The 14,548-nt window shown below is 43.7% G+C and overlaps 1 protein-coding gene across 2 annotated transcripts in view; it reads left to right on the forward strand.

The window, feature by feature from the left end:
* ISLR2 (immunoglobulin superfamily containing leucine rich repeat 2) overlaps positions 1–13,342 on the forward strand; it is a 34,323-nt gene extending 20,981 nt beyond the window's left edge. Inside the window, exons 2-3 of one of the 2 annotated variants that reach the window (XM_068275737.1) lie at positions 9,069–11,093; positions 11,182–13,342. In XM_068275737.1, the coding sequence (XP_068131838.1) occupies positions 9,077–11,093; positions 11,182–11,189 (2,025 nt within the window). In that variant the 5' untranslated portion in view covers positions 9,069–9,076 and the 3' untranslated portion in view covers positions 11,190–13,342. Of the gene's footprint in view, positions 1–9,068 lie in introns of both variants that reach the window. The other variant, XM_068275736.1, reaches the window with a different exon arrangement.
* The last annotated feature ends 1,206 nt before the right edge of the window (positions 13,343–14,548 follow it).

The following is a 14,548-nucleotide window of genomic DNA, read 5'->3' on the forward strand; positions in this document are numbered from 1 at the left end:
ACCACTATCACAAAAAATGGCAACATTTAAAATACATTTAAACACATAGGAATAAGAAGTAAGTTTCTTCCAGAGTAAAATGAGCCATAAATGACCTTTCTCCTATGTCGCTGTTACTTACAGTAGGTAGTGAAAAACTAACAGAACCGACAGGTTTTGAACTACTCCATCTTTTCACGGTGGATTTCCATCATAGCCTTTATTGTTGGCAAGGACACTCCCTGAAAAAGATTTATACAAAGATGCCAGGCAGCCTCCCTGCTCGCTGCACACTTTGGAAGCTGGAAAGAGCAACTGCCATTAACTAACTGCTTTTGAAAATAAGAAAACCCTGAAAACCCCCCATGAGGAGATGGACTAGTCCAAAACCTTTCTGTTCTGTCAGATTTATACTACCTACAGTAAGTGACAGCAACATGGGAGATAAGTAATTTATGGCTCATTTTACTCATTTTACTCTGGAATGAACATACTTCTTATTTGTATGTGTTTATATGTATTTTAAATGTTACGATTTTCACAACAGTGGTCCTTTAAGCAATACCAGTTTCCCGGCCATCTTGCTGATCCTCTGCCTCTAATTCTTTTAGCCATAGACCCTGAACAAGCAGAAGAAGATCAGGTACAAGGGAATGAGGCACCCAAAAAAAGATAAAATACGTTAAAACCAAATAAAATTAAAAAAAATTGAGGTGGCGTACCTCAATGAAGACAAATTCATGTATGAGATGAATTTTTATTAGTATAAAGCACTGGCAATGCGTTTCGTGGGTACATGCCCACTTCCTCAGGCCAAATAAAAGTGCCAACAGATGCTAGTAGCTGCAATTAGGGCGCCTCTACCATTTCCTTCAACCATTGTGATTTTTAGGGTGTTTTCCATCACCCCCAACACTGTACAAGCAGATCAGGTGTTTCTGACATTATTGTCAGATCTGACTAGATTAGCTGCATGCTTGTGTCTGGTGTGTTTCAGACACTTCTGCAGCCACATAGATCAGCAGAGCTGCCAGCCAACTGGTATTGTTTAACAGGAAATAAATATGGCAGCCTTTATATTCTTATCACTTCAATTGTCCTTAAAATACATCTATAGGCTCAAACATTTATACATACTAGAGGATTGTGTTTTATTATGAGAATTGCAACACATCAATAGTTTTAATATGACACAATTATTCCTGAGAAACTGAATCATTTCAGGAAACCATGTTAGATAAGCATTAGCTATGATTCCATTGTCTTGTTTCATACGTAAGTTTTCCATTACATACTTCAAAAAACATCAGTATTCAGCACATAGTGGTCTACTTCATCCGCCTCCACAATTCTCTCTCCCCCTTACTCTATAATAGCTTTGCTTTGCTGCCAGGGAGCCATCTATGTCAGAATATATAAAGGAACAGCTATGTGCCATATGAAAATAGACACTGTACTTATTATAATCTCTCACTCATTAAACTGACACATAACATTTAATAGTGTGAATTAGGGATGGGACCAGTGGCGGACACAGCCAGCAGTGGGCCCCTGTGCAAAATTGTAATTGTGGGCCCCCTATGACCTGCGGCGCGCGTATGGGCGTGGCTACAACCTGCGGCGCGCGAAGCGCGCCGCGGCAAAAATTAGTGGACAGAACCTGCGGCGCGTAGCGCCGCGGCAAAAAAATGGGCGTGGCAATGACCGGATGAGGGCGGAGCTAACTGTAACTTAAAGCGAACCCGGGGTGAGGGTTTATTTCCTTTTAAACAATACTAGTTGCCTGGCGGCCCTGCTGATCTATTTGGCTGCAGTAATAAACTGAATTACACCAGCAACAAGCATGCAGCTAATCTTCTCAGTTCTGACAATATTGTCAGAAACCCCTGACCTGCTGCATGCTTGTTCAGGGTCTATGGTTGAAAGAATAAGAGGCAGAGGACCAGCACGGCAGCCAGGCAACTGGTATTGCTTAAAAGGAGAGAAATATGGCAGCCTCAATATTATTCTCACCTCAGGTTCCCTTGAAAAGTGCAACGCAAAGACAGTGGGCCCAAGTTTTGGTGACCCTTTCCCCAGAAAATTCACATAATTGTGCAGGTTTTCTCAAGAAAATACACATATATGCCCAGAAAATACGTGCAATCATGTCGGCAGATATGCCCAGAAAATACGTGCAATCATGTCGGCAGATATGCCCAGAAAATATGTGCAATCAAGTCGGCAGATATGCCCAGAAAATACGTGCAATCAAGTCGGCAGATATGCCCAGAAAATACGTGCAATCAAGTCGGCAGATATGCCCAGAAAATACGTGCAAACAAGTCGGCAGATATGCCCAGAAAATACGTGCAAACAAGTCGGCAGATATGCCCAGAAAATACATGCAATCAAGTCGGCAGATATGCCCAGAAAATACGTGCAAACAAGTCGGCAGATATGCCCAGAAAATACGTGCAATCATGTCGGCAGATATGCCCAGAAAATACATGCAATCATGTCGGCAGATTTGCGAAGAAAATACATGCAATCATGTGGCAGACCTGCCCAGAACATACACCTGCTAATATAAATAAAACAAAAACATTTACTCACCTGCAGCAGCAGACCTCCTGTCCCAGCCTCCATCCGGCGCGCAGCTCCCATGGGTGGTTGGGTGGATAGGTAGCCTAGTGGGTGGGTGAGTGGGTGGGTGGGTTGGTAGCCTGGTTGAGTGGGTGGGTTGGTAGCCTGGTGGGTGGGTGGGTAGGTAGCCTGGTGGGTGGGTGGGTAGGTAGCCGGGTGGGTAGGTAGCCTGGTGGGTGGGTGGGTAACTAGCCCGGTAGGTAGGTAGGTAGCCCGGTGGGTGGGTAGGTAGGTAGCCTGGTGGGTGCGTGGGTAGCCGGGTGGGTGGGTGGGTAGGTAGCCTGGTGGGTGGGCTGGTAACTAGCCCGGTAGGTAGCCGGGTGGGTGGTTAGGTAGGTAGCCGGGTGGGTGGTTAGGTAGGAAGCCTGGTGGGTGGGTAGCCGGGTGGGTGGGTAGGTAGGTAGCCGGGTGGGTGGTTAGGTAGGTAGCCGGGTGGGTAGGTAGGAAGCCTGGTGGGTGGGTAGGTAGCCGGGTGGGTAGGTAGGTAGCCGGGTGGGTAGGTAGGAAGCCTGGTGGGTGGGTAGGTAGCCTGGTGGGTGGGTAGGTAGGTAGCCTGGTGGGTGGGTAGGTAGCCTGGTGGGTAGGTAGGTAGCCGGGTGGGTAGGTAGGAAGCCTGGTGGGTGGGTAGGTAGCCTGGTGGGTGGGTAGGTAGGTAGCCTGGTGGGTGGGTAGGTAACCTGGTGGGTGGGTTGGTAACTAGCCCGGTAGGTAGCCGGGTGGGTGGTTAGGTAGGTAGCCAGGTGGGTGGTTAGGTAGGTAGCCGGGTGGGTGGTTAGGTAGGTAGCCGGGTAGCCGGGTGGGTGGGTAGGTAGCCTGGTGGGTGGGTTGGTAACTAGCCCGGTAGGTAGCCGGGTGGGTGGTTAGGTAGGTAGCCGGGTGGGTGGTTAGGTAGGTAGCCGGGTAGGTAGGTAGGTAGCCGGGTGGGTAGGTAGCCGGGTGGGTAGGTAGCCGGGTGGGTGGTTAGGTAGTTGAGTGGGTGGTTAGGTAGGAAGCCTGGTGGGTGGGTAGGTAGCCGGGTGGGTGGTTAGGTAGTTGGGTGGGTGGTTAGGTAGGAAGCCTGGTGGGTGGGTAGGTAGCCGGGTGGGTGGTTAGGTAGTCGGGTGGGTGGTTAGGTAGTCGGGTGGGTAGGTAGCCGGGTGGGTAGGTAGCCGGGTGGGGGGCCCGACTCCTATCCTCCCTCCCTCCCTTCCTTCCTCACCTCGGGGGGCCCCCTCCCGATATGCGCGGCGGGAGAGTGAGCGGCAAATGCAGGAAGTCTTCAGGGCTCTCCAGGCATCCGCTAGAGGCCCAGCCGCTGAGTCTCCAATATGTCTCCAACTGGAGACATATTGGAGACCAAGCGGCTGGGCCTCTAGCGGATGCCTGGAGAGCCCTTCCTGCATTTGCCGCTCGCTCGCTCTCCCGCCGCGCATATCGGGAGGGGGCCCCCGAGGTGAGGGAGGGAGGGAGGATAGGAGTCGGGGGGCCCCCGGGAATAAAATAATAATAAAAAAAAAAAATATTAAAAAAAAAAAAAAAAGTACTTAATGCCATGGGCCCCTGAAGAAAACGGAACTTCAGGGGCCCTCGTGCGGCGGCACGGCCTGCACGGCCGTATGTCCGCCCCTGGATGGGACTAATGCTTAATACATGTAAATGTTTACATAATAAAGAAAGGGTCATTGCAGTACTAAAACATTCACACCTGCATTTATCAAAGTCTTCATATTACCGCTGAATTCAGTCGCAGCCATTGTGTTTTTTTGATTGGTTACAGCTATCTCCTGGTTAGTCTTTACACTGCACTAAACATACGAGGATTGTCGCCTAGCTATGGGGATCGAGACTTAATCCCTTGGCTGACAGTATGGGATGAAGTACAGATGAGTCAATAGTCAGAACAATCATTTGACTGCCCTCCAATAAGAGATGAAGATGAAATGGGGCCATATGCAAGGTAGTAGCTTTGGTCCTTTCCATTGGCATCTAAGCATATACCGTGCCTGGAAATGTCGTGCATACAATGAGTTTGCACTCTGGCTCTGCTGTAATTGGAATGGATACCATACGTAATGGATATGTCGGCACTTGTCTGAATGAAAACTATGTTTAACAAAGGATTTGGGACATGTCTGTAGCTCCATTGTGGTCTGCTGTTGAACAGCCCTGAGGGTAGGCTCACAGTGGGAGTTGCGTTACATTTCCTGTAACAGCAGGAATGCAATGCAATGGAACGGGAAAGTGGCGCCGCATGTTATCCGCACGTTGTGTACAGTGAAGCATATAGTCACTGAAAAGTATGCTTCACAGTCGCTGCTAATGCGTGTTTTGTGGTAACCCTCTGCATGCCACACGCCATTATACCGCACCAGAGGCACTGTAAACATCACATAGGTGGTGCATTGCAGTGTGAAAAGCTACGTTAAAATGCAGCTGTTACTCCGCTCCACACCACAGCTCACCACTGTGATCGTAGCCTTAGTTTTAAAATGTATGGATAGTTTTACAGTGTTTCTGCCTTTGTTAACTACAGTACTTTGTGTATAAGTAAGCAGAGGATATCTGAGATTTAACCTCTTGAGGACTGCAGTGCTAAACCCCCCTAGTGACCAGGCCATTTTTTGCAAAATGTGCCACTGCAGCTTTAAGACTAAGCTGCAGATCCGCACAACACAGCACACAAGTGATCCCCCCCCCCCTTTTCTCCCCACCAACAGAGCTCTCTGTTGGTGGGGTCTGATCGCCCACAGATTGTTTATTTTTTTTGTGCAAATATTTTTGTTCCTCTTTTATTTATTTAAAAAAAGTGTGTTCCTTTAAGTATATTCCCTCCCTCCCTCCTTCCCCACAGCCAGCCAATTGTGGCGATCGGCTGTCATAGGCTTCTGCCTATGAGAGACGATCACTCTCCATTGTCCCAGTGGGACAGCGGTGTCACATGGCTATCCCCAGTACAGCGCTGCTGCCGATCGCAGCGCTGTACGGGTAAATAGACGGCGATCACGCCGTCTAACAGTCTCCCGAGCGGCAATAGCCGCTCGGAGACTGAAGAGGAGGCGGAGCTCAGCCCTCCGAGAATGAGATGCGCACGCAGCGTGCGCGCGATCTCATTCAAAACAGAGCCCCAGGACTTTACGCCAATTGGCGTTAGGCAGTCCTGGGGCTGCCGCCGCGGCCACGTCCATCGGCGTGACGCGGTCGGCAAGAGGTTGAAAAATGTAATAAACATTCCGCCACTTCATGATCTGAGTAAAGCTTAGCTAAACATCTGTGTGTGAGAGTACTGAGTCCTCACCAGTGAACCCCATTGATTGTGTGCATGTTATCAGACACACAGATGATACAGAGTAAGCAGAATTTTAAGATAATTCTCTGATGTAAATCTAAACTGCATTTTAATGTCCTTATTATAAGATGTTTATAACATCTCATTGAACTCCCCAATTACTTTGTATAGTTTTCATGTTTTAATCAGTTATACATACATGGCTGGATTTCAGGCAAGGCCACAAAGGCCATGGCCTAGGGCACCAGGAAAGCAAGGGGCGGGCTGTGGGCAGCAGTAGCAGTTAGTCTGAGGAACTTTTGTCCTGCTATACAGGGTTTGCACATAGCAGTGGGCAGCTGCAAACAGCTGGATCTAGCACCGGAGGATGAAGGGGCAGCGAACGCACACTTACAGTGATCTCTGAGCTGCCTGTTAGTTACCGAATGTGCCCCTCACCAAGGAGCTTACACTCTAATCCCTGCATTCACTAATCATGAACTGTCCTCAGAGGAGCCTAAAATCTAATCCCTGCCTTGTTGTGGGTAAGTTTAGGATGCTGTCGGTCCGGGAGCAGCTGGTGATAGTGGGCCTTGGGCGGGTAAAATTTAAAATCCGGCCCTGTGGAGGAGTTAAAATGCAAGAAACTCTTTATAGTCACACCTTCTTCTTAGTATGTCCTGGGTGTCAGCAGTGGTGGCATACAGAGACATCATGTCTGTTGCAGAGACCCAAGGATCTTGAAGAGAAGTAAGCCCAGTCAGCACATTATTCTGGGTGTCAGGTTTAGCCAATCAGATTAGCCACCCTCCTAGCTTCAGAAACGGAGCACAAATTGTTAATTATAAGCTATATTGAGAACTCTACTATTAAGAACTTTAAGGATTTTCCTTTTGTTTAGACTGGAAATTCATGTTACAAAGCTGGGATACAGTACTATGATGTGTCTTGTACTACTCCCCTAGCATAAGCTAGCAATACATGTGCAAGGGTTACCGGGTGGCTAGAGACGAGACCATAAAAATCTGTTGTAAGGACATCTTCACATCTCTGCACTGTGACGGATCACATTATCCTAACGCACTCTAGAGAATGTGTTTCTGGAACAGTGGGCAAAGATATACACGTTACAGAGCAACTGACTATGCTATGTAATGCATGCTATGCAATAATACATACTCTTTTAACTTATGGAGGGTGTGCTGTGTTATTTTGGCGTTGTAGAGTGGGGGTTATGAAACGCAGAATGCACTTAGTCTTAAAGGGAGCCTTAGGTGAATGATACCGTTTATGGAGGCTGCTTGCCATGTTTATTTCCTTAATGCACATTGCTTGGCTGTTCTGCTGATCCACTGCTTCTAATACTTTTAGGGTCATTTTACACTGTAGTGGGGCGGTTGCGGTGCAATTTGGAACAATCGCACTGCAGCTGAAAAGTCGCACCGCCTGTTATAGCCACAGTGTGACTGAAGAAAAAACAAATAACCTGTGACCTCAGGTGCACTTCCAGGATTACCACAGAAGTCACAAAGTAAAGCTCTGCAGCTTTTGCATTACTTCTGCGGTACCCGGAACACTTAGTTTGCATTAGTGTGTCATGACTGATTGACGCTACGGCGGGGGAGTGTACTGCTACCTGAATCATCGGGGTAAGTGTAAAAAGGGCCGAAGCCATAGACCCTGAATAATCATGCAAATCAGATGTTACTGACAAAAATCTGACAGGACTAGCTGCATGCTTCAGGAGTGTGTGATGCAGACACTACTGATCAGAAAGATTAGTAAGACCAATAGAAGAAAGAGCTGGCACATCCCAAGTAAATCTTTATTAGTTCCATGTAAAAGCATATGGTCAACGTTTTAGAGCCACGTAGGGCCCCTTTATCAAGGCAATGTTTGCTTGGAGGCAAAATCTGTCTGCCACTGTGTAGAAATTCCTGCTGAGGAAGTGGGAGTCAGGCTCCTCTAAACACTCGTACGCAGCGATGTGTACTCATCTGGGATCAGCAACAGGTGCTGCCTAACTCCAACTTCCTCTACAGGAACTTCTACATAGCAGCAGACAGATTTTTGCCCCTGAGTTAACATTGCCTTGACAAAGGGGCCCTACATAGCTCAGAAACATTGGCCATATGCTTTTACATGGAACCAATAAAGATTTACTTTGGATGTGCCTGCCCTTTCTTCTATTGAATACTGCATAGAGGGCACTATCCCTCTTTTCCAGCTGTTGTACTCCCCTTATAGACAAAGGGTTTGATACTTTAGTGTATGCGAGGACAATACTACAAATAAGATTAGTAAGACCGCCAGGAAACTGGTATTGTTTAAAAGGAAATAAATATGTCAGCCTCCATATGTCTCTTACCTTGGGTTCCTATTAACTGCATTCCACTGCCAAGGACCATGTCAGTTTTCCACATGTATTACAATTATTCCAGTTTTGCAATGTTACATATTTTAACTTAGCTTGATTGCACTTATCATTTAGCAGAAAAGTGTAATTGCTTGGATATGAGGAATTACTGATAAACTGAGAAAAGTAGGAAGGGAGATAGAAATACAGATATGTTAAGCTGGCCATATATTGGCCGATGTGGCCAAAAGATAGAGCCATCTCAGATATCAGCCTTGCACTGTTCGATGCAGTGCAACACTATGGGTCATCGATCTGTGACCGACCACTCCTGACTCGCCACTGATCAAAATCTTCCATTCGGTACGATTGATCAGTTTTGGACAAAATCGATCTAATGATCGCTCAGTCCGGCTGTTGGGGCATAGATCTCTAGCAGATTCGATCAAATGATTGAGGTGGACAGATATTGATGGAAAAGTTTGATAAATGTATGGCCACGCTTTATCAGACTTTACGTGGAAAAGCATTATCAAAAATAAATGCATGTTAACAAAATTAATGGGTAATAAGATTCTTGTGGTACTGCAGGAACTGCTTATCTTTGATTCTGGGAAAGGTCTGGAAGGTTTGATTTGGAAAATAGTCGGAAATCGAATGTCTTGTTTCAAAAGTCTGAATTTACTTATTTATGTGTGAGACAATGCAGTCACTTTAAAATGATTGACATGGACTCTATCTCAAGGGTGTATATATTGAACCCAATTTCTCTTCTGCAGCATAAAACTGTGTTGTACTAACTAGATTTTGTGATATAGGTTTCTCCATATTTTCCTTGGTCTATAATGGTTGTGTTTCTTTTAGGTGGAATAATGGGTACTCTCCTCTTCCTCTGTGCTGCGGTGGCACTCCTGCAAACAACGCACAGCTGTCCTGACCCGTGCTCTTGTGTGGACAAATACAATCAACAGTTTGCTGACTGCACCTACAAAAAATTGCAAAAAGTTCCAATAGGGTTTCCTTCTAATGTTACCACTCTTAGTCTTTCAGCCAACAAAATAGGCTCCTTAAGGAAGTCTAATTTTGTGGGGGTGCTTCAAGTGACATCATTGTGGCTTGCTCACAATGACATTAGTACAGTGGAAAAGGGGACTTTGGCCACTCTGGTGCTTCTTAAAAATCTGGATATTAGTCACAACCAGCTTGTGGATTTCCCTTGGGAAGACCTGGCCAGCCTGCCTGCCCTTCAGCTACTAAAAATGAATAACAATCACATGGTCAACCTGCCAGTAAATGCTTTTGACAACTTAAAAGACCTGAGGTCTTTAAGGATCAATAATAATAATTTTTCTGTCATTCGGGAGGGAACCTTTAAACCTCTTGTTTCCCTTCTCCATATCCAAATCTACAACAATCCCTTCCACTGCACTTGTTCAGTCATGTGGCTTAAGAAGTGGACTGCAGACGCACAGTTTACTGTGGCAGAGAAGGAGCTAATAGTTTGTGCTTCACCACAAGAACTCCAAGGGAAGGCACTTTCTAAAATTCCAGATTTACTATGTAGTCTTCCCTCTGTGACGCTAAGCTACTATCCTAATCTTGACAGCACAGAGTTATATGATGGATTCACTCTCACGCTTCATTGCCTGGCTAGTGGTAGCCCCAAACCAGCTATCCAGTGGAAAGTACGTAATGCAACCCAAGAAGCTGAGGTTAAAGTACCCTCTGACACATCTAAAGCTGAGGTGTCTAGACACTTTGAAGCTTATCAGAATGGAACCCTGGTTATTCCTCACCTTAGCAAAAAATTGGAAGGTACCTACACTTGTATAGCCACCAATGAGATGGGAAGTACTGAGAGTTCTGTAAATATCTCTGTGGCAGGGAACCAAAAATATCCAACCAAGTCTGAGGATCCAGTTTCAGGAAAAACACAGATCAAAGGGGGAAAACCAGTGACAAAGGACTCTGGAAACAATGTGCTCAATCCAGATAAAACTGAGGAAAAAGGTAAGAATGCCATTCCCACTGAGCAGACAGCTGGTGGTAAGACTAGTATGGAGGATACTGCAGAGCAGCCACATTCAGATGAGAAGAAGTGTGGACCAAACGTGGGAGGGCTGCATGTTTCCAACCATGCATTCAATGAGAGCACCAATCTAAAACCTCATGTATTTGACTTGGGTGTCATAGCTCTGGATGTATCTGAGAAAGAGGCTAAGGTGCAGATTACACCATATAATACACGTCCTGGAAAACAGCAGCTCAAAATGTTATACCTGTGCCAGGAAAGCCCCAAAGGCTTCTCTTTGGTTCAATGGTCAGAAATTGAGGATCGTGTTAACTCTTACTGGTTTCAAGGGCTAACTCCTGGCACTAACTATTCAGTGTGCTTAACATACAAAGGTGAAGACTGCCAAGTACAAGTGGTTTTCACCACTAAGAAAGAAGTGCCCTCTTTGATCATTATTATTATAGTAAGCATTTTCCTTCTTGGTTTGGCCACTATACCTCTACTGGGTGCCACTTGCTGCCATTTAATTACTAAATACCATGGCAAGAACTATAAACTAATAATGAAGACACACAAACCAGATATTGAGGAAAAACAAATGGCTGCTGATTTTGATCCCAGAGCTTCATTTGCGGAGTCAGAAAAGAATTGTGATCCTAGTGAAGCTGGTGGAGATGAAGGAGAAACAGAGCCAACAGCACCAGCACCAGTACTGGAAGAAGAAGTTGAGAAAGAGGACGAGGGAAGTACATTAGAAGAGAGCCTTCCAAACTCCCAGTCCAAAACCAACCAGGATGAGTTTGAGGTTGGATCAGAGTACAGTGATAAGCTTCCTTTAGGTGCTGAAGCTGTCACCATCTCCGAGGAGATAAATGGTAACTACAAACAACCTGCACGCTGATTTCACATCAAAAGTCTAATTGAATAAATTCTCATCTAAACCCTAACATTTATTTCAAACAGATGTCTAAAAATCAAGCCCACCAGAAAGTCAACAGTGTCAAGAAGTAGCCTGGAATAAACGTACCAGTCTCCTTACTATTTTTAGTTCCTTATGAAGAATGCACCGGTAGACAAAAGGGATGAAATGCGTATATACTTTATGCCAGTTTTAAAACCTCTTACAGGTGTTACTACAGCTATTGTTCACCAACAAGACTGAGCGTTTGAGCTACAAAAAGTCTATGAAAAACAAAAACTCTATATATTGTGAAGGTGCCATAACACTGCACATGTGTATGCATGCTGTGTATTGTGCATATCTCTGCACATCAAAGTGTTTGTGTAGCAATGTGTATGTGTAGGCCACAAATGCTAAAATGTGTATGTAGGCTAGTCTATAATAAAACGTAAATGTAAGTGAGTGCACAGCTCCTATTTACCTCAGTCTGTATACAGGAAAAGTGTTTCTACAGAAAATGTGCACCATGTAGATTGAATTGTACCTTCAAACAAAGTGACATATTGACAATGCAGGTTATTGTATTGCATTTGCATTGTGTACAGAGTGATTTGTCTCAGTGTTCCAAGGGTTAAGTGTGCATATACATTGTAACTGTCAATTAGCCAATCCTTAAGAACAAAAAACAAATGCATATCTTGTAAATTAATTGAATGTTTTTGTATTGCATTTCGGCTCTATCAGCAGATTGGCATTTCGCTTGGCAGGCTTACAGTCTTGCAGTTCCAAGTTTATGTCGTAAATTACACCGACATTACTGTTAATACACTTCTATTTAATCAGAACTGTATAGTACAGTATAGGATCATATGTTAATCCCTTGGTTATTATAGGCTTCCTGAGTCATCATTACCAATAACTAAACAAGATATGTTTAAATCCCTGGGAGATCTAATTACATTAAAACAAAAGGATTATGGGGAAGTAGTAGTGAGCATGTATCTGCTCTGTGTCTTCTGGAAGCTGCAATACCTATAAAAGCTCCATTGTAGGCCTCCAGGGATTTTATCAGCATCCCTCCCCTCCTTTCACAGAATTAGAACCAGTTGGACACAAAGTCAATCCTACATGATGAGGAAAGAGCACAATATTTATATTTTATTCATTCTTTATGATCACATGATAATTAATCATGTATGCGCTCAGTGAGAGAGAGAGGAAGCTATATTTACACTGGAGATGTAGTTACCTAGGAAGATACAGCTCAAGTATGATATATTTATAGCACACACTATTTGACAAGCAACTGTTAACATCTAAATGTATTACCTGTTAGTGCACGGCATTTAACAAAGGATGGATTTATTCCTTATGCTGACTGAGCACACTGACCTGTTAAACCTCCTTCAAAGCTCTTGCCTACAAAGAAAACCTTACACAGCATAAGTACTCACATAATGGTCAATATTATACAACAAGCTGATGTGAAAAATGTTGTTATAATTTACATTGTGTACATGACAAAAATACAAGGCTGTGTCCAAACCTGTGACAATACATTTCATCCCTATGCTATCATCATAATGATTATGTGCAAAGCCATACAAAAGTTACAGAGTACTCTGCAGAAAATACTTCACAATACAGTAAGAACCTAGACAGAAGAACAAACCACTTACAAAGTATAACATCATTAAAAAATATATTGTTTGTATTTTATCAGAGTGCTATGTGTATTTTATGTGTTCCATCAAGGGCTTTATTGAAAAACATGGTGCAAAGAAATGTAATGCAAAAATAATCAATAAAAAACAAGAACTAAAATCCTAACATCTTAAACTCCTAAAAGCACACATGACTGGTATACATATGTGCTCTTTGCCCTATCATATTTTACACACCTGATTAATTAACAATGGTGAATGTGTATATGTAGGTATAACACATGATACACATGATGCTATTTTGATAATTTTCCACATATCTGATCTGCACCCAGTCGAGTACGGGATCGAGGGTCAGATCAGCACTGCATAAAGTCGGTACTGATTTCGATCGGGAGCAGATCGACACGCTGGAAATCGTTGATTCAACCTGTTATACTAGGTACACACGATACAATCTTCTGGCAGATTTTCCTGCCAGATCAATTTTTTCCAACATGTTCGATCTGAATTATCCGTTGGTTTTTCCGATCAATTTCCATTTACTTCTATGGAAATCGATCAGAAAATCGATCGAAATTCAGATCGGACATGTTGGAAAAATCAATCTGGCAGGTAAATCTGCCAGAAAATTGTATCGTGTGTACTTAGAATTAGCCTGATGAGAAATGGCATTGTGTCTACCTGGCAGGCACTCACAACACACAATCTTCAGCTATGCAGCCCCTGCAAGGCAATCACTATCTCTGTCAGCTGTTCCTTTTTCTAATTAATGTTAATTAGTTTTTTTACACTAAAACCCTTAGGGCCCGTTTACACTTAATCAGTTGGTACGCATTAGTGTGCGTTAGTACGCGTTGGTGCACATTTTTTCCATAGCAGTGCATTGTAAAAAAGATTTCAGTTAAAACGCGTTAAGTGTGAAAGGTGCCATAGGAAAACATGGGCATTACTTCGAAAATCAGTTTTCTTTCAGTTATAACTGAGAGCAACTGACTAAGCGTAAAAGGGCCCTTATCTTTTTTAAAGATTATTTTATAATAGTACCACTATTTAGGTTCTCATTGGGGTACCAATGACTCAAAACCTAAACTTCAGGGCTGTGTACATGGGTATTCACTTTTTGCATTTGATCTGAGTTTCTAAAGCCTATTTCAATAGATCTTCAATGTCAAGTTTGATTTTGACAGAAATCTTAAAGAGAACTATGGACTGACTTCTATTTTATTTGTGTTTGCTTTGAGACAATTTTTTCCAGACACAGCCATCTCTATTGACCTGCTCTTAGTTTAAATGCTATTAATACACAAATAAAACACTATTTGAAGAGTACTTAATAGAAGCAAATGAAGTTCTGCTCCAATGCAAATAGCCATGGACACATGCCTTTAAGTTGTTAATTAGGGCATGTACATATTAAGTCCTAAACAGCGCTTCCTGTCAATTCTTTTACTGGTGATGCAAACACTATCAGGCAACATTGGATTCATTACAAATGTTTCTCAGAGTAGGTGCATGCATGAAATTGCATTTGCACAGTTTAATATGTTCCTAACCACTATTAATTCATAGCAGGCATTCAAGAAATGCAGTTCAGGTTTGCCAAATCACTTTAAGGGCCAGTTCAAATGGACGGCAGCCCATGATTTTCCCCATTGTTTAGCATCAAGGGGTCTGATTCACAATGCTTTTCTGTTAAATTATCTCACCTTATTTATTAACTCACAGTTTATCTCTCCTTAAATGACTTAACTCATGGTTCACC

Source organism: Hyperolius riggenbachi, chromosome 3, assembly GCF_040937935.1.
Source record: "Hyperolius riggenbachi isolate aHypRig1 chromosome 3, aHypRig1.pri, whole genome shotgun sequence".
In the NCBI taxonomy this organism is placed as follows: Eukaryota; Metazoa; Chordata; class Amphibia; order Anura; family Hyperoliidae; genus Hyperolius; species Hyperolius riggenbachi.